General features: G+C 35.9%; 2 protein-coding genes across 2 annotated transcripts; both read left to right on the top strand.

The window, feature by feature from the left end:
* Window positions 1-6013: 6013 nt before the first annotated feature.
* On the top strand, window positions 6014-6964 carry LOC140598924 (olfactory receptor 10AG1-like). Its single transcript, XM_072757368.1, has one exon. It carries the CDS (start codon window positions 6014-6016, stop codon window positions 6962-6964), a length of 951 nt encoding a protein of 316 aa, XP_072613469.1.
* Window positions 6965-25052: 18088 nt separating this feature from the next.
* On the top strand, window positions 25053-26018 carry LOC140598923 (olfactory receptor 10AG1-like). The gene has a single exon (XM_072757367.1). The coding sequence runs from the start codon at window positions 25053-25055 to the stop codon at window positions 26016-26018; it is 966 nt and encodes a 321-aa protein (XP_072613468.1).
* The last annotated feature ends 1214 nt before the right edge of the window (window positions 26019-27232 follow it).

Genomic DNA, 27232 nt, shown 5'->3' with positions numbered 1-27232 from the left:
AATAGTGAAAGTGAGTTTTCAGTTCAAAACTGGTTTTAAATTAAATTTCAGGATTTAAATAGCTAATTTATATAGTATGCAAACATGGCTGAAGATTAGGTACAAATCCTGACCGTGACTAATATCTACTGATTTAGAATATTGTTACACATTCTCTTAACCACTTGGATTCTTTTCAGGTGATTTAGAATAGAAATATTAGAGGTCCCTGGGTGACTCCGTTAAGCATCTGCCTTTGTCTCAGGTCATGATCCCAGAGTCCTAGGATCCAGCCCTATGTGGGGCTTCCTGCTTAGCCAGGACGCTGCTTCTCCTCCCCTCCCACCCCCGACCCCCTGCACTCAGTTTCTCTTGCTATCTTTCTCAAATAAATAAGTAAAATCTTTAAAAAATGAAACAAAATAAAATAGAATAGAAATATTAGATCATTAAATTTTATTTATTCAAAATAATTCACAAGAAAGTATAGTTACATAAGTAACTTTGTGACAACATCCAAGATAAGTGCATTTTTTTCTACCTGGTGGAGAAAAACACACAGATCTTATGAATTTCATGTCATACATTGATAATTTGGCTGCCAAAAGTTGGGTTTGTACATTTAGAAATTACATTTATTTAGCACTTGACATCATTTTATTTAATTATTGAGTGAAATTGTTAAATGCTACTATTCCTAAAAGTGATAGAGAAGGACTAGATTTTTTGAATATTAATTTTTCCCTTTTAAGGCAATGATTTAAATTTTTTTATTTTTATTTATGATAGTTACACACACACACACACAGAGAGAGGCAGAGACACAGGCAGAGGGAGAAGCAGGCCCCATGCACCGGGAGCCCGACGTGGGATTCCATCCTGGGTCTCCAGGATCGTGCCCTGGGCCAAAGGAAGGCACCAAACCGCTGCACCACCCAGGGATCCCCGGCAATGATTTAAATTAGATAGACTTTTAATTCATTTCACAAACTGAGCATTGTATTATGTGAAAAATATTTATTATGTGTGTTTTGACCAATAATTTGTATTCAGAATACATAAAGAATGTTTGTCAATCAACATAGTAACAACGAAGAAAAAAGAAGAACAAATGAACTGAACACTCATCAAAAAAGTATACAAATAGGCAATAAGAATATAAAAATATGCACATACTTAGCCATTAGATAAATGCAAATCAAGACCATAGAAATACCACAACCCACCATTAGTATGGCAAAAAGTGAAAACTTAATGATATATAGTGTCGGCAAAGATGTCAAGCTATTATTACTCTTATACACTGCTGGTGGAAGTGTAAAATTTTATAACCACTTTGAAAAACATTTTGACAATTTCATAAAAACCTGAACATTATACCTAAAATCTAACCCAACCATTGAAGTCCTAAATATTTACCCAAAAGTAATGAAAATATATACCCCACTCCAAAACTTGTTCATAAATATACACAGCACCTCTATAATAGAAACAACTAAAATCCCATCAGCAGATGAATGAGCAAACACATTAAAGCATATTTATCCAATGGAGTCCAATTCTTTAGTGACAATGAATGAAATATTGTTATATACACCATAGATGAATCTTTCTCACACTGAGCAAAGACTCCAGGATAAAAGGGGACATTCTAACTGATTATGAATGATCTAAAGCTACAGAAACGAGATCGGTGGCTTCCCGGAAGTGGGGGTAGAAGGGAAATAGATTGTGAAGATGCCCATAGAATGTTTCAAGATGATGTGAATATTCTGTATCTTGACTGGGGTGATAGTTTCACAAGTGTATATACATGTCAGATTTCATCAAATTTTAAATCTCATTGAATATATTTTGAAGGTTGCAATCTTTATGTAAACTGTCTCAATGTTGCTAATTTAAGAATAAAAATAAAATGACATTGCATTAGACACAAATGATATCTTCAAAAAATGCAAAAATATAAATATGTACCACAAATAATTACTTTTAGGTAAATGCCACATTAGAGCTTCAATCTAAAGGTTTACATGTTATAGCATGCTATAGCATACTGCTAGTGACTGGAATTGAGCACGGTGGCAGAAGCTGGCTTGATGCTCTCCAAACGTATTTCCATTTCTTTGACCTACAGTAAACAATATTTCCTAGCCCTCTCAGATTAACATTAGACCATGTGATTAGTTTCTACAATAGCACAAAGACAGAAGTGATGTGTCTATTCTGTGATGAGGCTCCTAAGAGTGTATTTGTTTCCTTATTTTCTATCTTTAATTCTCAGCTGTCTGAATGCTGAAGGTGCAATAGGGAATCAAAAAATGAACAAACTAGTAAACAATGGGATTCTAACATGAAACAAAGCAGAATTTCTTAATTGCTGATCACAAAATCGTACTGTAGCAAGAGTAGAAGGTGTTTCTTTATTTTGTGAAGCAACTGGTATATTGAAGCAATCTTTTAGTTTTTAAATTAAGTTTTTTTCATGATGACAATATTTAACTGAATAAAGAAACACTCAATTCTGTCTTAAGAATAGGATGGGGATTAGATCAGTCTACTCCAATGGGGGATGGACATTCAATTTGTCCCAGCCTATAGGAACAGGGATCTTATTTGAGGCAAATCATGAATGAAGTTCCCATTTGTATGTAAACATGAATGAAATCCCTCAGCAATACCAAATCAGTCACAATAAAAGAAGTACGGAGGGCCAATGTATAAGAATCATGTTATAGAGAGGAAAAGCAGACTTAAAATACAAAAATAAAAGGCAGTTTTGGAAACATACTATCTGGACAAACAGAAACACATTATTATGACAAATAGAAGCACACTATAGTAACAAATGGTCAAAGAACCCCAAAAAGGAAGAAACAAATATAATTACAAGTAGGAAAGGGTAACCCCGGTGGCCCAGCGGTTTAGCACCGCCTTCAGCACGGGGTGTGATCCTAGAGACCCAGGATGGAGTCCCACCGCAGGCTCCCTGCATGGAGTCTGCTTCTCCCTCTTTGTTTCTGCCTCTCTCTCTCTCTGTGTCTGTCATGAATAAATAAATAAAATCTTAAAAAAAAAACAAGTAGGAGTAGATATTGAGTTTGCAACTTTATGCATGATAATTTTATCTCCATACCTGCCTAGAAGTAGCTGAACTAGGAAAAGGCTGTTAACAGGAAAGTTGTTTTTTCCCGCTTTCTTTCTTAAATAATTTTGTTTAAAATGCTTATTTTTTAGGTAGTTTATATTTTGAGTCAGCTAAATACTTTCCCTGATGCCTGAGTACATACCATAACCATGTCTGGATTTCTGCCAGCAGACATGACATGCTTCAATTTTCACAAAATTTAATCTAGGAACACAGTTCTCCACTTTAGAAAATGGATCTCACTCCTTAATATATTTAAGAACCAAGCATACCATGTTCGTGTGATAAAATATGTGACACATTTTTCTAAGGCTGAGGATAATCTAAATCTGGGTGAATTACAGAATAAAAGTCAGAAAAACAAATCCACGCCAATTATTAAGGATATGAAATGTAATAGATAAAAGTGTTTTTAATCTTTTCCTGAAAGTAATACTAGACAATGAAATAGAATTTCTCTCCCAAGGGACTCCCCCCATAATAGGGGAGCTTTATGCCAAGAAGGGCCTGAAGAGAAGGACAGGTCATCTATAAAGTTAAAAAAAAAAAAACTCAAATGATTACTAAACAGAAGCAGTCTCCTGGAAATCAAAACGATACACAAGAGAAGACGTCCCCCAGGATGAACATGACTACTTCTTATTTAAAAGCAGCTAATGTTTGAAGCCAGCAAAATACTGTCGAATTACAGTGACTTATTGACAAAGTTTACAGGTTACAAAACACCTACATTCACATAGATAGCTTCGTGCAAATCCTTAAAGGTAAGTTATAATTGTGCTGCTGGGCTATTTTGTTTAAGGATACTTCTAACTTTGAGGCTCAAAATACAAAGAACAAAATAGAAAAGTATACAGTGTCTAGATCTTTATCTGAAAATGAGTTAACTACTCTTGGGGAGGAAATATTTTTTTCTACCCTTCAAGATTCTTCTGTGGCTTAAGAGAAATTGACATGAGACAGATTACAGGAGGAAAAAAAAAAGATTTAATTTTGCATGCACAGATGCCCAACACCAAAAAAACAAAAACAAAAACAAAAAAAAAAACACGACTCAAAGAAGTGATCAAACCATGTTGCTTTTATACATTTTAGACAAAGGAATTCCAAACAGAATTTGGACTGGGGTAGTAAATTAGTAAAAGTTACAAAGTTTGTTTGTATATGGTTTTCCACCCTGAGTTCCCTATTTCTAAAGAGAAGAATGTCTCTCTACCTCTTGGCACAGAGAGAGTAACTTTCATATGGGAAATTTATTTTATACTTTCTGGAGACAAAGGAAGGAGTCTCAGGGTGCTCTTCTTGCACTGGCTGCTTCTTAAGTAACTCTAATACAAATAATCATTATACTATTATGGCAGGTTTGGGGCCAGCCTCAGCTCTATTTAGCATGATCCTATAATTCTTACCTTTCTTAATGATAAAGCAAAATTAGATATATGTAAAAAAAACAATAATAATGAATTTATAATAAAAATGATTCATTTAAAGTAATTTTAAAAACTAGTTCTAATGGAAATGGGAAATACAAATTTGCTCAGTTTTATTTATCAAAATATTAAACCCAAATACATCTGCTGATAGGCAGAAAGATAAGGTGGAGATGGGAGTAATGGATTTGATGAAATAGAAAAATGCATAAGATTTGTTTTGGAAAGTTGGAGAACAAATATTAATAAAGTGTAATGGAATTCTTAAGTGGTATTGACTGCCTAATATTAGATGGCAATATTAAGTGAAGTAAGACTCTGTGTGTGTGTACAGCATATGTGTGTTAGTCCCATTCTTATCCTCTGGCCATTTGCATGCCCAGAATAAATAATAATTAGGCTTAATGGAAGTTGTACTTTAATAGGCTAAATTACCCAGGGAATATAAAGAAAGTGAGTTGCATTTGGTTGCAATGGAATTATATGACTGTGTATCGCAGAATCTTACATAGGTAAGAAGGAATATATGGAAAAAGATTGTGATGAATGAGTCATTTTTCTTGATTGTATTAAAGATTAATTGGAATTTATCATGCATTACACAGAGTGTGTAAACAGGAAAAGTTGTTGAATAGCATGATAAGATTAATGCTCTCAATATTTAGCAGATTGATGGGAGAGATATATAGAGTAGAACAATAATATTGCATATATTTATTCCCCCAGGAACAAAAGATCGGTTTAAGAAATTGATTCTCATTGGAATATAAATGGGAAGATTTAAACCTCATTTTGAATGAGAAGTGAACAAAATTTAGAGGGCAAAAATTTGAATTGAAAGAAGATAGAATAAGCCAACCAATACAGGAAAAAAAATGATGAACCCAGACAAAAGCAATAGAAAAATAATTTCACTTAATAGAGTAAAATAACTACATATTATTCCTGTACAGTATGCTGTAAATAACAATGTATACTTCTCATTATCTCTACTGTTATTATATTCAAGTATAAAACATATATATTAGGATTTTATTTCTTGAATTGATTGACAATGCACATCAGTTCATTTCTGAGGTTTCACATATCATTTCCTAGAAACACAGCAAAGTGATAATTTAAGAGATTACATAAACTCAATCATGCATCTACTCCAGGTAACAGGAGAGAAAAATGTGGTTCAAAAATGTTAGTGAATTGGGGCACTTGTGTGGCTCAGTCAGTTACGCTTCTAACCCTTGATTTTGACTTCGGTCATGATCTCAGGGTCATGTGATCAAGCTCTGTGTCAGGCTCCATGCTGGGTGCAGAGCCTGCTTGAAATTAATTCTCTCTCTCTCTCTCTCTCTCTCTCTCTTTCTCCTCTCTCCTTCCCCTTCCACCCCCCACCCCACTTGGACACTCTCTCTCTCGGAAAAAAGTTAGTGAATTAACCATCTTGAATTTACTGTATCTGTGGATGGAGAACACATTAAAAACAGAAAATTTTAATGTTACTACCATTGTGGAATTTGTTCTCTTGGGGTTTTCTGATATTCCCAATCTCCAATGGATTCTTTTTGGGATATTTTTAGTCATCTACCTAACTATACTGATGTGTAATAGCATCATAATATTGATAATAAGAATTGACCCTGCTCTCCAGACCCCCATGTATTTTTTTCTTAGCAATTTTTCCTTCTTAGAAATCTGTTATGTAACAGTCACTATCCCAAGAATGCTCATGGACCTAGTGACCCAGAAAGGAAATATTTCTTTCTTTGCCTGTGCTGCACAAATGTGTTTTGTCCTTATGTTTGGAGGCTCAGAATGTCTTCTCCTGACAGTGATGGCCTATGATCGCTACGTGGCCATCTGTAACCCTCTGCATTACCCTCTCGTCATGAACCACAAGGTCTGTGTCCAGCTGGTGACTGTTGCCTGGATCAGTGGAGTACCAGTTGTGATTGGACAAACATGCCAGATTTTCTCTCTGCCCTTCTGTGGGTCTAACACAATTAATCATTTCTTCTGTGACCTTCCCCCAGTATTCAAGCTTGCTTGTGGGGACACATTTTTGAATGAGATAGCAGTCTATGTTGTTGCAGTGGTCTTCGTCATGATTCCTTTTCTGTTGATTGTTGTTTCCTATGGCAAAATCATCTCCAACATTCTGAAGTTGTCAACAGCCAAAGGAAGGGCTAAAGCCTTCTCCACCTGTTCTTCTCACCTGATAGTTGTAGTCTTATTCTATGGAACAGCTACTATCACTTATTTACAACCCAAACCAAATCAATCTGAAGGAGTTGGGAAATTAATTTCTCTTTTCTACACCATTTTGATCCCAACATTGAATCCCCTTATATATACTCTGAGGAACAAAGATATCATGGTAGCACTGAGAAAACTACTAACGAAGTTATTACCGTGACTCAGATACTTGAAATTACAGAAAGAATTTGCTTATATGTTTGTCATGTAGAGACAGCAGGAAAAAAAATGTCTTCTAGTTTTGTTCCACAATAATGATATTTAATGTAATCATATCAACCTCACATTATGTTAAGGAACCTTAGTTTCATAGGATTAAGTCAAGGGCTTCTGTGTAATCAAAAGACAAATAATCTCAGTTGCGACAATCTGATTTGAAGACCCATCTGTCCTCTATGGTGAACTAGGGAATTAAGGGATTCCATGAGCAATACAATGATACTGAACTCAGTGTATCTTATAAACAGGGATTAGGGTCATGTGCCGTGATCACTTTTTTTTTTTTAATTTTCCTGTTGCTTCAGATATATTTGCTAACTCTTTTGTACCTATGATTGAATTTAGCCAATAACAAAACCCAGCAGCAGCCGAGATGGTGAAAGCAGGAGAATCTTAGTGTTTTCTTTGCATTTGCCTTTCTGTCTATCTCTTGTCACTGCCCATGTTGCTTTAAGACCACAAATCTGGAGGATTTCCCCTTTACTCTGGTGACATCATTCCCTTCCATTACAGTTTCAGGTTTTGCTTGGTAATACCTCTTTAGTATTACACATCTCTGGAATTTTCACCATAAATTATTTTTTTAAATTTCATTTATTTATTCATGAGAGACAGAGAGAGGGAGAAGGAGAGACATAGAGAGAGAGAAGCAGCCTCCATTCAGGGAGCCTAATGTGGGACTCAATCCTGGAACTCCAGGATCACGCCCTGGGGCAGGCACTCAACCGCTGAGCCACCCAGGGATCCCTAACACCATAAACTATCTAAATGAATGTGTAGCACATTGAAATGTTGGTCTCTCTAAAATAGATGTCCTTTTAGAATCTGCAAATATGCCTCACTTGGAAAAAAAGAAAAAGAAAAAGTTCTTTGGGGATGTAATAATGTCCAAGGAATTGAGATTGTGTTCATTTAACATGGGCCCTGCATCCTATGACCAGTGTCCTTATGAAACAGAGAAATAGAGGAAGTTTAAAAAATAGATAGAGGGACTTCTGGGTGGCTCAGTGATTTAACACCTGCCTTCAGCCCAGGGTGTGATCCTGGAGCCCGGGGATCAAGTCCTGATCGGTCTCCCTGCATGGAGCCTACTTCTCTCTCTCTGCCTATGTCTCTACCTCTCTCTCTGTGTCTCTCATGAACAAATAAATAAAATCTTTTTAAAAAATAGATACACAGAGAAGAAAGTCATATGAAGGTGGAAGTAGATATGGGAGTGATACAAACAAGAATAAAAAAAAATCAAGAGCCCCCAACAATTAGAAGAAACAAAGAATGATTCCCCCTTAGATCTTTTAGAGGAAATGAGGAGAGCCTGACAATACTGTGATTTGGGACTTTGGATTCTAGAACTGTGAGAGATTCAATTATTATTGTTTTAAGCCGCTCAATTTGTAACATTTTGTTACAGTAGCTCTAGGAAAGTATTGCACCATGTAAATAGTCTTTGCATTGAAGCACTTGTATTGAAATCCTCTGGAATAAATTCTGTATCTTTTTGGGAAGTAATTTGGCATTTTTTTTCTTTTGAATGAAAAAGTAAAACACCCTTTTATTTTAAGAATTCTATCAATGAAAACTCATCTTGTAGAAATAATATTTATCCAAGAACAATTGTTACCTGCATTTAAGAATTTGTATTAAACGTGTTTGTTCAAGAGTGTCTATTAAAGGTTTTTTTATAGTGCAAAAGAAAATAAGAAGCAAAGGGAAAGTGCTCTCAGTTGGAACATATTAAGACAATAGAATACATCTATACCATAGAATACAGCACAGCCTTTCAAGACAATGATTTATAGCTGCTTCACTGAGGAAATTCCAAGATTTCCTGACATGTGAGAAAGTAAATGTATGTATAAAACATAACTATTGGGGATCCTTGGGTGGCTCAGCGGTTTAGCGCGGCCTTTGGCCTAGGGCGCGATCCTAGAGTCCCGGGATCGAGTCCCACGTCGGGCTCCCGGCATGGAGCCTGCTTCTCCCTCGCCTATGTCTCTGCCTCTCTCTCTCTCTGTCTATCATGAATAAATAAATAAAATATTTAAAAAAAATAACTAGTTTTGTAAAATAGAGATTAGCACTCCATAATCTCATACAACATTTTACATGTGCAAGTTGGTAGTGGGTATTGTGCATGTTAGCCCACTTCGTATCTGAGAGGATGTGGATTTGAAGAGAATAGTGGCTTCCTGACAGTGGCAGGATTTCAATGATTTCTGTTTTTTATTATATTTTTATTTGTATTTTTGATTTATTACAAGATAATAAAATATGTAAATTATAAGAAATAACTTTTGCTCAGAATATATAAAACTATATAGCAAATAAAATTCTTGCATTTCCCTTTTTTTCATTGCTACTAAATGTCTTATGGAATATTTAGCATCTAGCAGAGAAATTTCAATATCAATCAAATCATCTTTGACTTTTGAAAGAATCAATAGATTCTTTTTACTAAGAGGATTCAAGATACATAACATTAGCAGTCATTTATTTTTAAAATAAGTAAAATAAAATAAAAATAAAAACAACCAAAAGGCCTTTTACAATAGATACAAAGAGACAAATTTTAAGATTATGAATTGGACATAGTCAAAAATAAATGCCTCTTAATAATCATTAAATGATGATAAATAAAACAATCTTGAAATCAAACAAGAGAAGAAAAGAGAAAAATGTCAATGAGTGTAGAATTAAAGAAGGGATTCTCAGGTTTTGACAAATCAGACAGATAATGTAGAATATAAAAATTACACAAATATTGATCAATAGGTTTTTTTTGTAGATTTATAAATCAAATTTAAAAAATGAATGTGCATGATTATCTGAGATCATATAGATGGTAAATTTATAAATTTGGGCGTGTCTCTCTTTCAGTACCAGAAAAGATGTATAGAAATGCTTTGGAGTACTTGCTGACAATAGTAATTTGCTAAATAAATAAATAAATAAATAAATATTTAAATATTTTTAAAAACTCTAAAAAAGTTAAAAATTAAATATCTTTTGAAATAAAGCTTATGAAACAACAAATTAAGGTAAGTCTATTTAAACTCAATGACAATAAAATAAATAAATAAAATTTCTGAGACTTCCTATTGACATCCTCTGAATATGCCAAATCATGAATCAAATATTTTCTATCCATGAAAATAGTTATTATTAACCCTAAAAGAAAATAAACACAGTTGCATTGCTTTCTCCAGTTTGGTTATGGAAGGTTTCATTATATGCCACAGAATGTACTCACAAGGATTTTATTTAAAGGCAAATAATGTGTACCAGGTTCTATCATTTCCAACACCCCAGCCCTGGGCAAGCCACAGAGGCATGCTTCCAGAGCCTCCAGAGGCCACCATGCACTGCTGCGCTGGAGCCCTTCTCTCTAACACAGGGGAGCATTAGAATTTTGAGAAAAGACCAAGAGCCTCCCAGGTCCTTTTTCCTTCCTATATTGAGGAGTGCTCACTTGCTTGAAATCAAATGAATCCTGCAAGGAATCTAAACGTTTAGAGAGTCCACAGAGCAGGGGGAGTTGAGTCTGGGTCATGTAATCAAGCAAGGATTGCCAGACCTGTTAGGTAGTTATAAACCATCAATAATGAAACTGACTGGAGTCTCCAGGGTAGTATTAGATCTTACCTACCATATCAAAAAGTCCACCGGTCTTATCTTAACCAAGAAAAAAATGAAGCATTCAGACATTCCCAAAGTAGAGATTAGACTTTTCCAAAAAGTCTACTCAATGCTAACAATTAAATTCAACACCTGTTAAGCTATTGCATTTGTTTTCAAATGTTGTATAACAAATGGCCACTAACTTAGCAACTTAACACAAATTTATTATTTCAGTTTGTATAGGTAGAAGTCCAGCATGATGTGGCTTGTTTCTCTGCTGAGGATCTCAGAGGCTGAAATTTGGGTACTACTTGGGTGACATTGGGCTCCTGGAAGCCAAAGATATTCCATGCCCTCTTCCTTCTTCCACTTCCCTCACCTTGAATCTCTGATATTTTTCCTGGATCTGGCTGCTGTACTTAGACTTTAAGAACTTTCGTCATTAGGTCAGGCCCAGTTGGATAACCTCCCTAATTTAAATTCAACTAGTATTTGACCTTAATTACAACTGCCCAATGCCTTTAAAGTAATTTTAAGGTCATGATATAATTTATTACAATAATAGCTCAAAGAAAAAGACAAAAGATTTTCTTGAAAAATATTGAAAATCAGTTGAATATGTATGTATCATAGTTTCATTTAAAAACTTACAAACTGAGGCAAGCCTGGGGAGTTTTGTCTTGGAACTAGAAAAAGGGAGAGAAAAGGGGAAAAAAAGTCAAATATTTAATTGCAAATTAAAATGTGATATGGGAATAAGCTAATACATCTGAGTTATAGCCAACAAAAAATTTTCACACAGGGATCCCTGGGTGGCGCAGCGGTTTGGCGCCTGCCTTTGGCCCGGGGCACGATCCTGGAGACCCGGGATCGAATCCCACGTCGGGCTCCCGGTGCATGGAGCCTGTTTCTCCCTTTGCCTGTCTCTGCCTCTCTCTCTCTCTCTGTGACTATCATGAATAAATAAATAAAATCTTAAAAAAAAAAAATTATAAAAAAAAATTTTTTCACACAGATTAAGGAAGTAGCCTGGAAACAATAGCAGGCCCTGTAGGTTTTTTTTCCCTCTGATGTATTTTCTATTTAAAATATTTATTTTGAACACAGACTGAAGGTATAAATTGAACTAGAATCCATATTATCTGATAAAAATTAAAAAATAATTAATTAGATGTGCCGGGGTGGCACAGGCAGTTAAGCATCTGAATCTTGATTTCAGCTCAGGTTATGACCTCAGGGTCATGGGATGGAGCCCTACAATGGGCTCCATGCTCAGAGAGGAATCTACTTGTCCTTCTCCCTCTACTCCTCCCACCACTCTTTTGCTTTCTCTCTGAGATTTCACTATATAATAAATACATAAATAAATTACTTAATTAAATCTTAAAAGAGTAATTAGTTAATATTCCAGTCAGGATTGTGTCAGTTAAAAGAAAAAAAAGGAAAAGAAATAGATCAAAATAAAACATGCACGTGTAATGATAATAGAATTCTAGTGTTTCTGTATTCAAAGGCCCAGATGGAAGATCAAATGAAAAACATTAGGGAAAGTGGATTAAGAAAAGGATTGACATGCACGATTTTGACTTTAGATATTCTCCAGTGAATATTAGTGGACAATTAAGTGGTGCTGCTTTCTCAAGAATTTTCTTTCTCCCTGCCAAGATCTAGTATGGGGGTAAGGTGGATGGCCAGGGGACTTGAATTCCATTGGGTGGCTGTCCACAAGGATGTCTTTGTCCAGGATATCTGGAAAAACAAATTATAATGAGTGACAAACAGAAACATAAAGTTAAGGTCATATATGAAAAAGAAATGTAGAATAAAAGGGATGCTCTTATTTAAAGGAAACTTGGGGGATCCCTGGGTGGCACAGCGGTTTGGCGCCTGCTTTTGGCCCAGGGCATGATCCTGGGGACCCGGGATCTAATCCCATGTCGGGCTCCCAGTGCATGGAGCCTGCTTCTCCCTCTGCCTGTGTCTCTGCCTCTCTCTCTCTGACTATCATAAATTTAAAAAATTAAATTAAATTAAAAAAATAAATAAAGGAAACTTGGTATTTTGAAAGCATGTATATTTTGAAATAAATATGAGTTTCAGTTATGATAAAAAATGTCAATTTCCTATTAAAACAAAAGTTTCTTTCATATATATGATTATAAGCCTGTGTATACATTTATATTATATATAGTTATATACATATACAATATATAATATATAAAGTGTATGTAATTAAACTGTTCTACTGAAGAAGCAAATAGCAGCTATAACTAAACCTAAAAGACAAAGTATGAATTATTTTATGTCAATATGTTTTTGTATTAATATTCTTCACTTATTTTAGAACATTATAGGGGCACCTGGGTGGCTCAGTGGTTGAGCATCGGCCTTTGGCTCAGGTGGTGCTCCTGGGATCCTGGGATTGTGTCCTGCATCTGACTCCCCACAACAAGCCTGATTCTCCCTCTGTCTATGTCTCTGCCTCTCTCTCTGTTTCTCTCATGCATAAATAAATAAATTCTTTAAAAAAAAAAGAGAAACCACTGTAAAATTCAAAACTACTAATATATGTTAACGATGTTGATATGTTTAGGATATAGCACACATTCACCTTTGGATTCAGTTTTGCTCTTTGATGCTAGGATATCAAACGCTGGAATTTGAATGGAGATAAATTTTATATATTAATTCCTCAAACTCCTCTAGTCCATAGAAAATAGTTTGGACTCACAGAATAAATGACTAATTTCACTATTTTCACAGTTGGAACATATACACACATGACCAGAAGCAAATCTCACTTCAGTGATGGAATTTGTTGTTTTGGGATTTTCTTGTTTTCCAGTCTCTGAATAGTGTGTGTGTGTGTGTGTGTGTGTGTGTGTGTGTGTTATTTTTCTCGTCTACATGATACTCTTTATGGCAAATAGCATCATTATTCTCATAACTAGAATTGGCCAGCCTGTTAATTTTTTCCTTAGTAATTTTTCTTTCCTGAAAATATTTTATGTATTTGTCATTCTTTCAAGAATGCTCCTAAACCTTTGGACTCAGAAAAGAAACATTTCTTTTTCTGCTTGTGTTACAAAAATATGTTTTCTCTTTATGCTTGGAAACATGGAATGCTTTCTCCTGACAGCGTTGGCCTATGACCACTACATGGCCATTTGTCATGTTCCATCCTGTCCTCCAGTTATGAACCACAAGCTCCATGTCCAGCTGACATTGACTGGCTTTTGGATCAGTAGAGTTCCCGTCAAAATAGGGTAGACATGACAGATTTTCACTCTGCCATTTTGTGAGTCTAACCAAATCAGCTACTTGTTCTGAGACATCCCTGTACTACTCAAGCCAATCCATGGGGACACTTTCCTGGATGAGATGTTAGCTTTTATAGTTACTGTGCTTTTTATTATTATTCTTTTTTCACTGATACTTGGATCCTATAGTAAAATTATCCCCTCTATCTTGAAGTTGCTGTTGGCAACAAGACCAGCCAAAGCTTTATCCACTTACTCATCTCACATCATAGTTGTAGCTTGATTCTCTGGATCCCAAATTGTTACGTATTTATGACCCAAATCCAAATATATTTTTCAGAATAGACTAATTTATTTCTCTTTCTGTATACCATTGTCATTTTGATGTTTAAACCCATGCATGATATATACTCTAAAGAGTAAAGATTCAAAATGGCCTTGAGAAAGGGGCTACTTAATGTTTCTTGCATTAGCCAATGATTTGAACTTATCTGTTTTTCCTCTCATTTTGCTGTTGTCTAATCAGGAGTTATGTTGTAGTTTACTTTCCTGCTTGAATATGAGTTGATTATCTTTACTCATTCCTAAACTTCCCATTTTATCCTGGACCTTCTGGTAGCAGGGCTACATCCCAAGTGGTTGTATTTAAAATGAGAAACAAATATTTTAGCAAATTTCTTTTTTTAAGATTTTATTTATTTATTCGTGGAAGACAGAGAGAGAGAGAGAGGTAAAGACATAGGCAGAGGGAGAAGCAGGTTCCCTGTGAGGATCCCGATGTGGCACTCAATCCCAGAACCCCGGGATCATGACCTGAGCCAAAGGCAGATGCTCTATCACTTAGGCACCCAGGTGTCCCTCAGCAAATTTCATATTTAGTGGACTAGTTTCTGTCAACACTAATTCACTGCTGATGTGGGACTGTTTACTAAAATATGTAGTATCTTTTATCTAGCAATTCATGTTCCAAATTTTTCCCTAAAATCCATAATATATGTTCTAGTTCCTTTCCCTCTTTATCATTTACATTAAGAAGTCAAAAATATTATATATAGAAAGGTTTTTTAAAAAATATTTTTTCTTATATATTTGAGAGAGAAAGAAAGGAAGGAAGCACAAGTGGTGGGGAGGGGCAGAGGGAGAAGGAGAAGCAGGTTCCCTGCTAGGACCCTGGAGGCTGGACCCTGAGATCATGACCTGAGCTAAAGACAGAAGCTTAACTGACTGAGCCACCCAGCCATCCCATATGTGGAAAGCTTTTATAGAATATTTGTTGAATGACTATAGAATATAGATACACCTGAATATGTCAGTTTGTACTACAGAATACTGCAGAAAAGATGGCCTTTTAATAAATTGTATTGATTTAAATGGATGCAAGTGTGGAAAGAAAGAAAAGAAAGAAGAAAGAAAAAGAGAAAGAAAGAAAGAAAGAAAGAAAGAAAGAAAGAAAGAAAGAAAGAAAGAAAGAAGAAAGAAAGAGAAAGAAGAAAGAAAGAAAGAAAGAAAGAAAGAAGAAAGAAAGAAAGAAAGAAAGAAAGAAAGAAAGAAAGAAAGAAAAAGAAAGAAAAAGAAAGAGAAAGAGAAAGAAAAAAACATGATCCTTATTTCATGTCATTTATATAAAAAAAATTCTAGATACTTTGTAAAACTGAATACAAAATGCAACACAATGAAGCTTTTTAAAGGTAAAGTATATTATCTGTATAACCTTGGGCAAGAAAAACATTTAAGCTTCCATAGTAGAAAACATTGATAAGTTGAACTGTGTTACATCAGTACTTCTTCATTCAAGGGAGCCATTCAGAGAGGAAGTTTTCAACACAAGGGGTTCAAATCCATTATATATAAAGAAGTTTTCCAGATTAAAAACAAGGAAAATTTGTGGAAAAAATTGACAAGAAACTTAAGGAAGTATTTCACAAAAGAGAATAATCCAAATAGCCAGCAGAAAGAAAAGGAAGGAAGGAAGGAAGGAAGGAAGGAAGGAAGGAAGGAAGGAAGGAAGGAGAAAGAAGAAAGAAAGAAGAAAGAAAAAAGAAGAAAGAAAGAAAGAAAGAAAGAAAGAAAGAAAGAAAGAAAGAAAGAAAAAAGAAAGAAAGAAAAGAAAGAAAGAAAGAAAGAAAGAAAGAAAGAAAGAAAGAAAGAAAGAGAAAGAAAGAGAATCATAATGCAAATGGAAACCAAATGAGAAACTATGACTCTTTTGGAAAAACTCAGTCTTTCTCTCCTGTGATAGGGAAAAACTCATCCCTCTCTACTGTGTGTTCCTTCCCTGTGAATCTCCTTTACTACTCACAGAGCACTTCCCTTCTGACACTTCTGGTCACCAAATAGATGGGGTTTTTCCCTCCACAACTAGCTATAGATCTGAGGTTCCCATGACTCCTTCCTAGGGTTCAATTAAATTGCTAGAGTGATGCATAGAACTCCAGGAAATACTTACTTCTGTTTATGAGTTTATTAAGGCATATGATAAAGATTACAGAGGAATAGCCAGATGAAAGATACATACATATTGTGAGGTCTTAGAGGTTCCTGAGTGCACGAACTTCTGTCCCTATGCAGTGAGATGTGTCAATCTTTTTTTTTTTTTAAGACACATTTATTCAGCATCATGATCAGACTATTACATTTAGCAATCAACAGCATGGGTGCAAAAAAAAAAAATCTACATTAAACCCATTCATTTGGGGAATATAAATAATAGTGAAAGGGAATAGAAGGGAAGGGAGAAGAAATGGGTGGGAAATATCAGAAAGGGAGACAGAACACGAAGACTCCTAACTCTGGGAAGTGAACTAGGGGTGGTGGAAGGGGAGGAGGGCGGGGAGTGGGGGTGAATGGGTGACGGGCACTGAGGGGGACACTTGACGGGATGAGCACTGGGTGTTATTCTGTATGTTGGCAAATTGAACACCAATAAAAAATAAATTTATTATTTAAAAAAAACCCTTTTTTGGAATGCTTTACACTTTCCACAGAACAGAAACTAAAACAACCTGTCATACAATTAGTCACAAATGCAGTCCTCGAGTTTTTTGCCCATACACATGAGTATTGTCTAAAACATGTCTTCTTGTAGCAGCTAGGCCCTGCCACCACTGTGCTTGGCTGAGTTCACAAACCTGTTGTAACCTGTAGCTTCCCTGTCACTTCTCTGGCTCTCCTCTCCTGCTAAGCTTTGTTTCCTGGCAGTAATTAAAACCTTCTGCCACTGCTATAGCTGCTGCTGCTGCTGCTGCTGGAACCACCACAGCCATCTTGGTTTAGTGGTTTGGCAAAGTATTGGCCTCCACCACCATAGGGGCCAGAGCTTCTGCCTCCAAAATTTCCTCCTTTCATGGGTCCAAAATTTGAGGATTGATTGTTGTAATTGCCAAAATCATTGTAGATTCCGCCACCTCCAAAGTTGCTTCCATCATTACCAAATCCATTATAGCCATACCCACCACCACCTCAACTGCCGCTGAAGCCACCTCAACCACTGAAGTTCCCTCCATGACCAAAGTTGCCATTCCCACCAAAACCACCTCCACGACCACTACCAAAGATTCCAGAACCACTTCGGCCTCTTTGACTGGACGAAGCACTAGCCATCTCTTGCTTCCATAGGGCTTTCCTCACTTCACAGTCTTGGCCATTCACAGTATGGTATTTTTGAGTGACAATCCAATCTTGTCTACAGAGTCGTTATCATCAAAGGTCACAAAAGCAAAACCTCTCTTTTTGCCACTGCCTCGGTCAATCATGATCTCAATCACTTCAATTTTCCCATACTGTTCAAAATAATCCCTTAGATGATATTCTTCAGTGTCTTCTTTAATGCCACCAACAAAAATATTTTTCACAGTTAAGTGGGCACCGGGTCTTTGAGAATCTTCTTGGGAGACAGCCCTCTTTGGTTCCATGACTCTTCCATCCACCTTGTGTGGCCTTGTGTTCATGCCTGTGACTACCTCCTCCACGGTGTGTATGGGACAAACCCAAAGCCTCTGGAGCGCTTGGTGTTGGGGTCTCTCATTACCACACAGTCCCTAAGCATCCCTCATTGCTCAAAATTGCTCCTCAGACTCTCATCGGTTGTTTTGAAGCTCAACCCTCCGATAAAGAGCTTCTGCAGCTGCTCGGGCTCTTTGGGTGACTCTGACTTAGACATGACGGCAGTGGGAGGGGAGACTTTAACGATGCTTACTCGGTGTTGTCCAGGGGCAGAAAGGACAATCTTTTGACACATGGGTCTGTTCACCATCCTGGAAAGCTCTCAGAGCCCTAGCTTCGAAGATGTTTATGGAGGCTTCACCACATAGGAATGGCAGGTCATTAACTCCATTTTCAACCCCTCTCTCTTCTCCACAGAATGTAGGTAAGAGAAGCTGAAAATTCTAAGTGACTTGTCATGGCTTGGTCCTTTCTGGTGATCAGTCAATCCTCATCTGAAAGCCATCCAGGAGCCCACCCAAGGTTGCCTCATTAGGAGAAAAGACACTCCTTCTACCTAAGAAATTACAAGTTTCAGGAGCACTGTGTCAGGAACCAGGGTCAAAGACCAAATATTAGAAGAAAAGATACTCCAAGTATGCTTATAGCTTAGGAAATTACAAGAGTTCCAGGAGCCCTGTGTCAGCAGTCAAGGCCAGAGATCAATATGAGATCTTCCTATTAAGATCACAATATCGGAATGGCATACCCATCAGAAGGACAAAAATTTAAAACAAGAAGGACTAACTATATCACATGTGTCAAAAATGTGGAGTAATGGAAACTCTCTCCCCATGCCAGTATACGAATTGGTACATAATTTTAGCAGACAGCCTGCTTTTATCTAGGGAAATTACTCCTAGGTATGTACCAGCAGAAATGCAAGCATTTGTGGGCGACGGGACATCTCCAAGAACGCTCGTCTTTGCATCAATCGTAAGAGTAAATCCTTATCAAATTAGAATGAGAAATAATTGTGATTCTTAACACAGAGGCAAACCAGAAGGTAATAAAAATGAATAAAACAGGGCAGCCCCGGGGGCGCAGCGGTTTGGCGCTGCCTGCAGCCCAGGGTGTGATCCTGGAGACCCAGGATCGAGTCCCATGTCAGGCTCCCTGTGTGGAGCCTGCTTCTCCCTCTGCCTGTGTCTCTGCCTCTCTCTCTCTCTCTCTCTGTCTCTATGAATAAATAAATAAATAAAATCTTTTTTTAAAAAAAGAATAAAACACAAGTATATATAACATGGATGAAGCATATTGTTGAGTAAGACCACCCATAACTGTATTATATATACATAAACTTTTAGTTAAGGTTAAAAGAAGTATTTAGGAAGCCCACTAATTTTATACATATATTTATTTGCTAAGTTTTCTTTAATAAACATCATGTTACCACTGAAAAGAAAACCCTAATACTTTTTTATTATTTTTATGTCATGCTTATATTTTTTCCTGAAATTAATTCAGAAAAATGACTTGCTTTTCATTGAAAAAAAAAACTGACAACAAAAGTGGTTTGGGATTGTTGATAGTACTGAATCATTTAGAAGAAATGAATTAAGACTTCTATAAATGGACTTTCTTAAAAATAAGCCACATATTATTTCCAACATTGAAATCAAATAAGTAATTTCCATTTCTGTTTCAGATGTGCTGGGTGGCAGCAAGCTGTTCTTGTTGCAAGCAACTGGAAAAATTTGAGTAAATTATAAAATTCATATTTTAGAAGCACAATACCGCTATGGGAGAAAAAAAATTGAAGACAGTATCAAACTTAAGGCTCCTTAAGTTAGTGACTTTTCACACTTATGGGACTTCCAATATTTTGCAAGTGTGCACTTGTTGCTATATCATGGGATTGTGTAACTTCATGTGTGTGCATGTTTTATTGATTGATACAAAAAGGAAACACTAGGGCAGCCCGGGTGGCTCAGCAGTTTAGCGCTGCCTTCAGCCCAGGGCGTCATTCTGGAGACCCGGGATCGAGTCCCATGTCAGGCTCCCTGCATGGAGCCTGCTTCTCCCTCTGCCTGTGTCTCTGCCTCTCTCTCTTTCTCTCTCTGTGACTATCATAAATAAATAAAAATTTTTAAAAAATGTCCATTTTTTGCCAATTTGGTAGGCTATATTTATTGAATGACAAATTCTCATTTATATTTGAGTATTTTTTCCTCAATATTCTATTTTATGGCATCAGAAGACCTCTGTACCCATGCTGAGCACTACACCTTGCCAATAGACTTTAAGTCCTCAGCAGTGTTGCTTCATAGATGTGCATCCTCAGTAGCCCCAGCCTGGCTGACCTTTCACTTCCTTGCTGAGCTCTGTGACATCTGGCCTCCTGTGCAGCCCTTGTCCCCCTCCTCACAGCCTTCCATGATCTAAGATGTGTGTTCCTAGTAGACATAATTGGCCTTCTTAATCACTCCCTGTTATCACATTGCTATAGGAGTTCCTTCTCTCTGAAATAATTTCCCTACCTAATCCCAAACTCATAGACATCATTATTTACTAAATAACTGGAAGGAACATCCTATTTTTGACATGAAAAATTGATCCCAAGTCATAATTCTTAAACAATCTGTTGGAAAAAATTGCCTTTCCCAGAATTAAAACTTAGAATTCACAAACCATTTGCTCAGAGTCTTTCTCATGATTTCAGCTGGCCTTATTTCAGATTCTGGTTTTATCTTAAGTAAAACTTGAAAATATTCACACCTTAATGATGTAAAATGAAATTGGAAAAAGACTGTGGTATGCCTGCAAAAGAAACAAACAAACAAACAAAAACCTCCCTATTCAGATGAACCTTGAGTTAAAATGTCAATTTTTTGAAACTTGTGTAATACACTCAATATAGCTAAATCTCAGAATGTGCAGGTGGCCATGAAGAAACCAATAGTATAATAGTTTTGTACATAAAAATAACATTTGTCATCAGAATATTTAATACAATGGTTGCACAGGCCAGCCTCTAACTAGTGATCAAGGAACCTATCATAGAGGAGAACATAAGAAAAATGAGTTCAAGATCTCAGTCTGATAGGAACAAAGGTTCCTTAGGGAGCATTTATGATAGATAAAGTGAGAATTGGTTGTGTGTCGATTTTGGATGTTCTCTGTAATGTTCAACACCCTGTTCATGTCTAAGAAATAAGATGTCCTGTGCACTGTTACATGGAGGGGTTGAAGTGAAAATATTCTGGGAAGACCAAGAGCTATATAGAAAAAATAAAATACAGCACATCAGAGAGTACTATAGTGATGCTTCTAATTAGAAATGTAAATTTGTGAGGTGGAAGAGATCCCTGGGGTAGAGCCACCTAACTTTCACTTTAAAAGCAGTTCATGTTTAGAAAGAACAAGATATTATAAAGGTAACTTGCATATCTTTGATGAAACAGGTGATTTTCAATTATAGTTACTGAACCATTAAACCCTCTGTAGTGAAAGAAATCAGCAACATCCCAAAGAAGAAAGGTAAATATGAACTAATTTATAATGATATTAAACTTAGATCATATTTTAATTTAAAATTAGTCTTTAGCAAAGTAACAAACATATCATTTTATAACAGTAACTCCTATATAATTCTGATTTTATTAAATAAAATTTACAATGAAATAATAGTAATAAATAATAGTATTAAGTCACTTTGAAATACTGAAAACTGTAAGATCTGAAGTATTTTTTCTAGGTAAAGACAATATTATAGGAAACTTCATTTTGAGCCAATATACTGTAACAAATTTGTATTATATTTATGCATGCAACTTGATAATTCAGTGAGAGATTTAAAGAAAAGCAATCCACGAAATAATGTTACAACCATTCGGGAACCCAAAGAATGTTTACTTTAAAGAAAATAATAATAGTAAAATTAAGGACATAAAATAGTGAAAATAGTTTTAAATTCAATATTGTTTTTAAATTAATTTAAGGTTTAAGTTGATAATTTCTATCAAATATATAAATATAGCTGAAGCTCAGGTGGCTTCCAGCATTTAACTGAAGTAGAGTGCTGTTATATCTTCCCTTAATCAGTTGGAGTTTTCCACAGAGTCAAAGCTTGGTTTTAAATAAAACTATTACAACGTTAAATTTTATTTCCCCTTATCAATAAGAACTTAAATATTCACAAGAAGTAAAGTAGCATAATTTTGTGGGAGCACATGAAGCAAATCTCTGTTCTTTCTGCTTTCTTCAGCTTTTTTTTTTTTAAAAAGAGTTTTATTTATTTACTCATGAGAGACACAGAGAGAGAGAGGCAGAGACACAGGCAGAGGGAGAAGCAGGCTCCATGCAGGGAGCCTGACATGGGACTTGATCCCTGGTCTCCAAACCATGCCCTGGGCTGAAGGCGGCGCTAAACCACTGAGCCACCTGGCATGCCCTGCTTTGCTCTGCTCTTGAGAAATACATACATAAATCTCACTAATTCATGTTATAAATCAATTATTTCATTATCAAGATGTTGGGTTTGCACAGTTAGAAATTACGTTTTATTTAACACAGGAAGTAATTTTCTTCCAATAGTAAGCACGGGATTATTTATGTTAAATAAATGCCATTCATAAAAGAGATACATAAAGATTGGAATTTTGTTGTCTTGTTTATTTATCCATTTCTCTCCTTTGAGAATAATGATTTTTTTAAACATGTATGCTGCTCTACCTAATTTCAGAATTAAATACTCAGCACACTCTTAGGTGTACAAGATCTATAGATCCATATTAATCCCAACTAGGAAAACAGTCACAGTCCTTACTTCCCAAGGCCTATATAGTATTAGTGGAAGAAAAGGCATATAAAAGGAATTAGCCAGATTGCAACACTCTTGGCTGAATGGTGATAAGTACTCTTGACATTAGGTTCATAGAGTGGAGATAATAATATAAACAAAATTATTAGCAGAGAATTCATGGAGAATTCACATCTTAAGAGCTTGACATTTTTATAACATTTTGTTGATTGCTTTGAGATCTTATTCAATATCCACATTAATCATGTGAAACAAAGAAAAAGTGAATTAGAGTACCTTTTTCATGCTGCTTAGAACAGAGAATACAATTCAGAAGAATAAATTTTATTTTTTAATAAGTGATAGTAGCTATCTTTAGAGAGAATTTTATAAGTGCTTTGAGTAGTTTTACACATATGAAATGAATTAATTAATATAAAAATACTAAGGATTGGTACAATAGTTAGCCAGTTTTGTAGTTGAATAAACTATGGCACAAGGATGAAGCATCTCTCCTGAGGTCACAGAGATACCAGATGGTGGAGCCGTAATTTAAATCCAGCCCATCTTGGCAGGACTGTATTCCTTTATCCATGGCACTGTAGTACGCAGTTTGGTGGCCAAGGTCCAAACACACCAGAATGGAGAAATGGAAGGCCTGAGGACGAATCTTGAGCCCAGAAATTCCAAGGGTGAAATGTCTAAGAATTCATTCACTTTCATGTTTATGCAACACAGAATCAGCTCTGAGAATGAGTGAGTGCCTCTTAAATTTTGTATCTGAGGAGTCTCACTCACCTTACCCTAGTCCTGGCCCTGATGAAAGGAAAGAATGAAAAAATAAACATGATCACCAACAAGTAACTCAATAATTTTATTAAATATAATTTCTTTAAACAATGTGGTGCAATTTGGAGACTAAAGTCCTAAGAACATAATATCATATTCATAGTATATTCAAAATTATAGTTATAAAACCATAACTAATAAAAAGTCAGAATAAAATTGATAGGTAATTTTACCAGTATTATTTCATTGAAGTATCACAAATAAGAAAGCAAACTTTAAAAAATCTAAACAATTTTGCTTAATATCACACAGGGACACCCGGGTGGTTCAGTGGTTGAGCATCTGCTTTGGCTCAGGGCACGATCCCGTGATCCTGGGATCAAGTTCCACATCAGGCTTCCCGTGGGAAGCCTTATTCTCCCTCTGCTTATGTCTTGGCCTCTCTTTCTGTGTCTGTCATGAAAAATAAAGTCTTTTTTTTAAAATAACACACAGATAATAAATTATTGAGTTAGGATTCAAACTCAAGTCCAATTTTGAAAAGTAGGCACTGGGACACCTAGATGGCTCAGTTGATCAAGCATCTGACTTTTGGTTTCTGCTCAGATCATGATCCTGGGGTCCTGGGAGTAAGCCTGCATCAGGCTCCATGCTCAATGGGGCATCTGCTTGGGATTCTCTCCCTCTTCCTTCTTTCTTTGTGTCTCCCCCCACTCACATGTGCTCTCCCAATCTCTCTTTATCTCATATAAACAAATAAAATCTTTAAAAAATAGGCACTGATTTGTATTCAGAACACCTATGTGCACATCATCAAATTATCTATCATTAGTGAGTCTCAATATTCTTATCTCTAAGAGAAATGAGTTTATAAATTTTATCTGGAGAGTTTTTGAGGAAGAGCAGAGATAGTGGAGATGCATACCGCACACAGACACACATCTTTTCTCCCACTGCTCCCACACACATACCCCAGATAATGAACACACTCCAGGCTATTCTTGTTTTCCTAGGATCACTCTCTTATGTCCATCTGTATCTATGTTCCCAGGCAACTTTTCCTGAATAATATGCCCCATTTAGTATCCTACCAAAAGGTATTTGTTTTATTCCCCTATGTGTGATAAAATATTCTCTTTTTTTGTAGACTGCTTAATAATATGAACTGTATAATAAGAAAATGTAAGATCAAGATCATCAAGTGAAGAAGTGATAGAGTAATGAAGAGTTCACGTAGAAAGTTGCAAATGTATGGGGAAGGCAAAGTCTGATACAGTTCTACTAAAGTATGGTAGAGAAAAATCATAGGGAAGTACAACAGGATTATTAAGAAATATAATTAATAATTAGATCATATGGCATAGCTGGAGGTCTGTTTTCAGTGATTGCCAATTTTCCCAGTGTCTATGTTGAGCAAGGCATAGTTTGGTTTTTCAGAAAGTGTATGGAATGCTCTTAAAGGAAATTTCAAGGGAGTGCGTTCAGTGATAATCCACAGGATCTAAACTGAGAAAGTGAGAAATATACAAATAGTAACATTATTAAATTAGAAACAATTACAGTGACTATAAAAATCGAATGTAGATACCTAATAAAACTTAGAGAATGGGAACTGGTCCATTAAGGTAAAATAACAGTACATGCTAAATTTACCCTTTCCACAGATGAAACACCAAGAAAAACCACCAGAAGATAATCTAACTGAACTGATAGAATTTGTTCTCTTGGACTTTGCTGATGTTCCCCATCTCCAGTGGCTTCTATTTGGACTGTTCTTAGTCATCTACATCATTATTGTGATGAGTAATGGCATCATATTTCTAATAACAAAACTGGACCCTTCTCTCCAGACCCCTATGTACTTTTTCCTAGGCAATTTTTCCTTTTTGGAAATCTGCTATGTATCAGTTACTCTCCCCAGAATGCTCATGAACCTTTGGACCCAGAGAAGAACAATTTCTTTAGTTGCCTGTGCTAGCCAAATGTGCTGCATTCTTGTGCTGGGAACCACCGAATGTTTCCTTCTAGCAGTGATGGCCTATGACCGCTACATGGCCATTTGCAACCCTCTACACTACCCTTTAATGATGAACCACAAAACTTGTATTCAGCTGGCGGCTGGCTCCTGGATCAGTGGAATTCCAGTCCAGATAGGGCAGACAGTCCAGATTTTCACTCTGCCCTTTTGTGGCTCTAATTTAATTGACCACTTCTTCTGTGACATCCCCCCAGTACTCAAGCTTGCTTGTGGGAACACATTTGGGAATGAAATGATGGTCTACATAGTTGTCGTCTTGATTGTCACAGTTCCATTTCTGTTGATACTTATTTCCTATAGCAAAATCATCTCCACAATCCTTAAATTGCATTCGGCCACAAGTCGAGCCAAGGCCTTCTCCACCTGTTCATCTCATCTTACGGTTGTGGTGTTGTTCTTTGGATCAGCCATTATTACCTATTTAAGACCCAAAGCCAGTCACTCAGCAAGAATTGACAAAGTGCTTTCTCTTTTCTACACAGTTGTGACTCCTCTGTTTAATCCTCTCATATACAGTCTAAGGAACAAGGAAGTCATAACAGCTTTGAGAAAATTGCTATGTAAATAATTCACTTTATTAAAAATGTTATACTTGCAGGAATTGATTCCTTAGATATTGATGTTGAAATATCAACTGGTATTTATTTTAAACTTTAATATTTTTTATACAATGGTAAATTTTTTTCCAAATTAAAAGTTACTTGTAATATTGTAATGTGTCAAGTCATACATTTATGTACATGTCATCAAATACCAAGTCATTCCATTGGTAATTTTATAGTTTTATTGTATTTTATTGTCCTCTCTTAGTAAGAACTTTTGACAAGGATTGATGTAATAGATGTAGCAGTAATATAAACTCTGTTATATCACTTACTGGAAACCATATCATTCATTTCCGTGGAATTGTAACAGATACTTTAAGAACCAGGTTGACAATGAACATTTTTTTTACAATGAACATTAAAGTAAGGAAATGTGTATATCTAGCAATGACTCTACAAAAAAAAAATCATTTTTTTGGACTAGTTATTTGAGAGAAAGAGGGAGAGAGAGAGCGCGCGCACAAGTATGGGAAGCCGCAGGCAAAGGGAGAAGCAGACTTCCCACTGAGCAGAAAGCCTGATGTGGGGCTTGATTCCACAAAAGTGAGATCATGACCTGAGCTGAAGGCAGACACTTAACTGACTGAACCACACAGGTACCTCAAGAAATCATTTCTTAAAGAAAAAAGCACTGTTCACTGGAAACATAGTTTTCTAAATGATTTTGGTGCACCAATATCAGTCAATATTAAGCACAATTTATGCTACTATCAGATTAATCATTTCTATACAATTGAGTCTTATGATTTGATAAAAGCGAATATTATTATTAAAATTCGTATATAAAGTGGAGAAAGTTATGGGAATATATATTTTAATATGATTTTCTAGAGATGATAGTGTGATGGGAAAATTAGGGAAAAGAAAATAAAATTGTATGAAATATATCTACTATAGGGGCACCTGGGTGGTTCATTTGATTGAACCTCCAACTCATGGTTTTGCTTAGGTTATGATTATAACTTATGTTCTTTCTCTATTTGTATTGATACAACTAACCTTATTAATTGTCAATATTTATGTTTATATAATGAATCCTTTGTATATGTAGGCAACAGATCTCAAAGGAAGCATGACTTATGACTAGGTTTCCTAATTAAAAAAGAGTACACTGAAGCTTGCACCTGCTTTTAGAACTTTAGTCCATAAGTGAAAAACTCAGTTCTATTCACTTGCA

Source organism: Vulpes vulpes, chromosome 5 (genome assembly GCF_048418805.1).
Source record: "Vulpes vulpes isolate BD-2025 chromosome 5, VulVul3, whole genome shotgun sequence".
NCBI lineage: Eukaryota > Metazoa > Chordata > Mammalia > Carnivora > Canidae > Vulpes > Vulpes vulpes.
Note: the sequence above shows the minus strand (reverse complement) of the source record. Positions and strands in the feature narration are given on the sequence as shown.

Excerpts from the sequence above, each read along its gene's own strand:
- LOC140598923 (XM_072757367.1), top strand. The coding sequence starts at position 25,053 with ATGCTAAATTTACCCTTTCCACAGATGAAACACCAAGAAAAACCACCA.
- LOC140598924 (XM_072757368.1), top strand. The coding sequence starts at position 6,014 with ATGGAGAACACATTAAAAACAGAAAATTTTAATGTTACTACCATTGTG.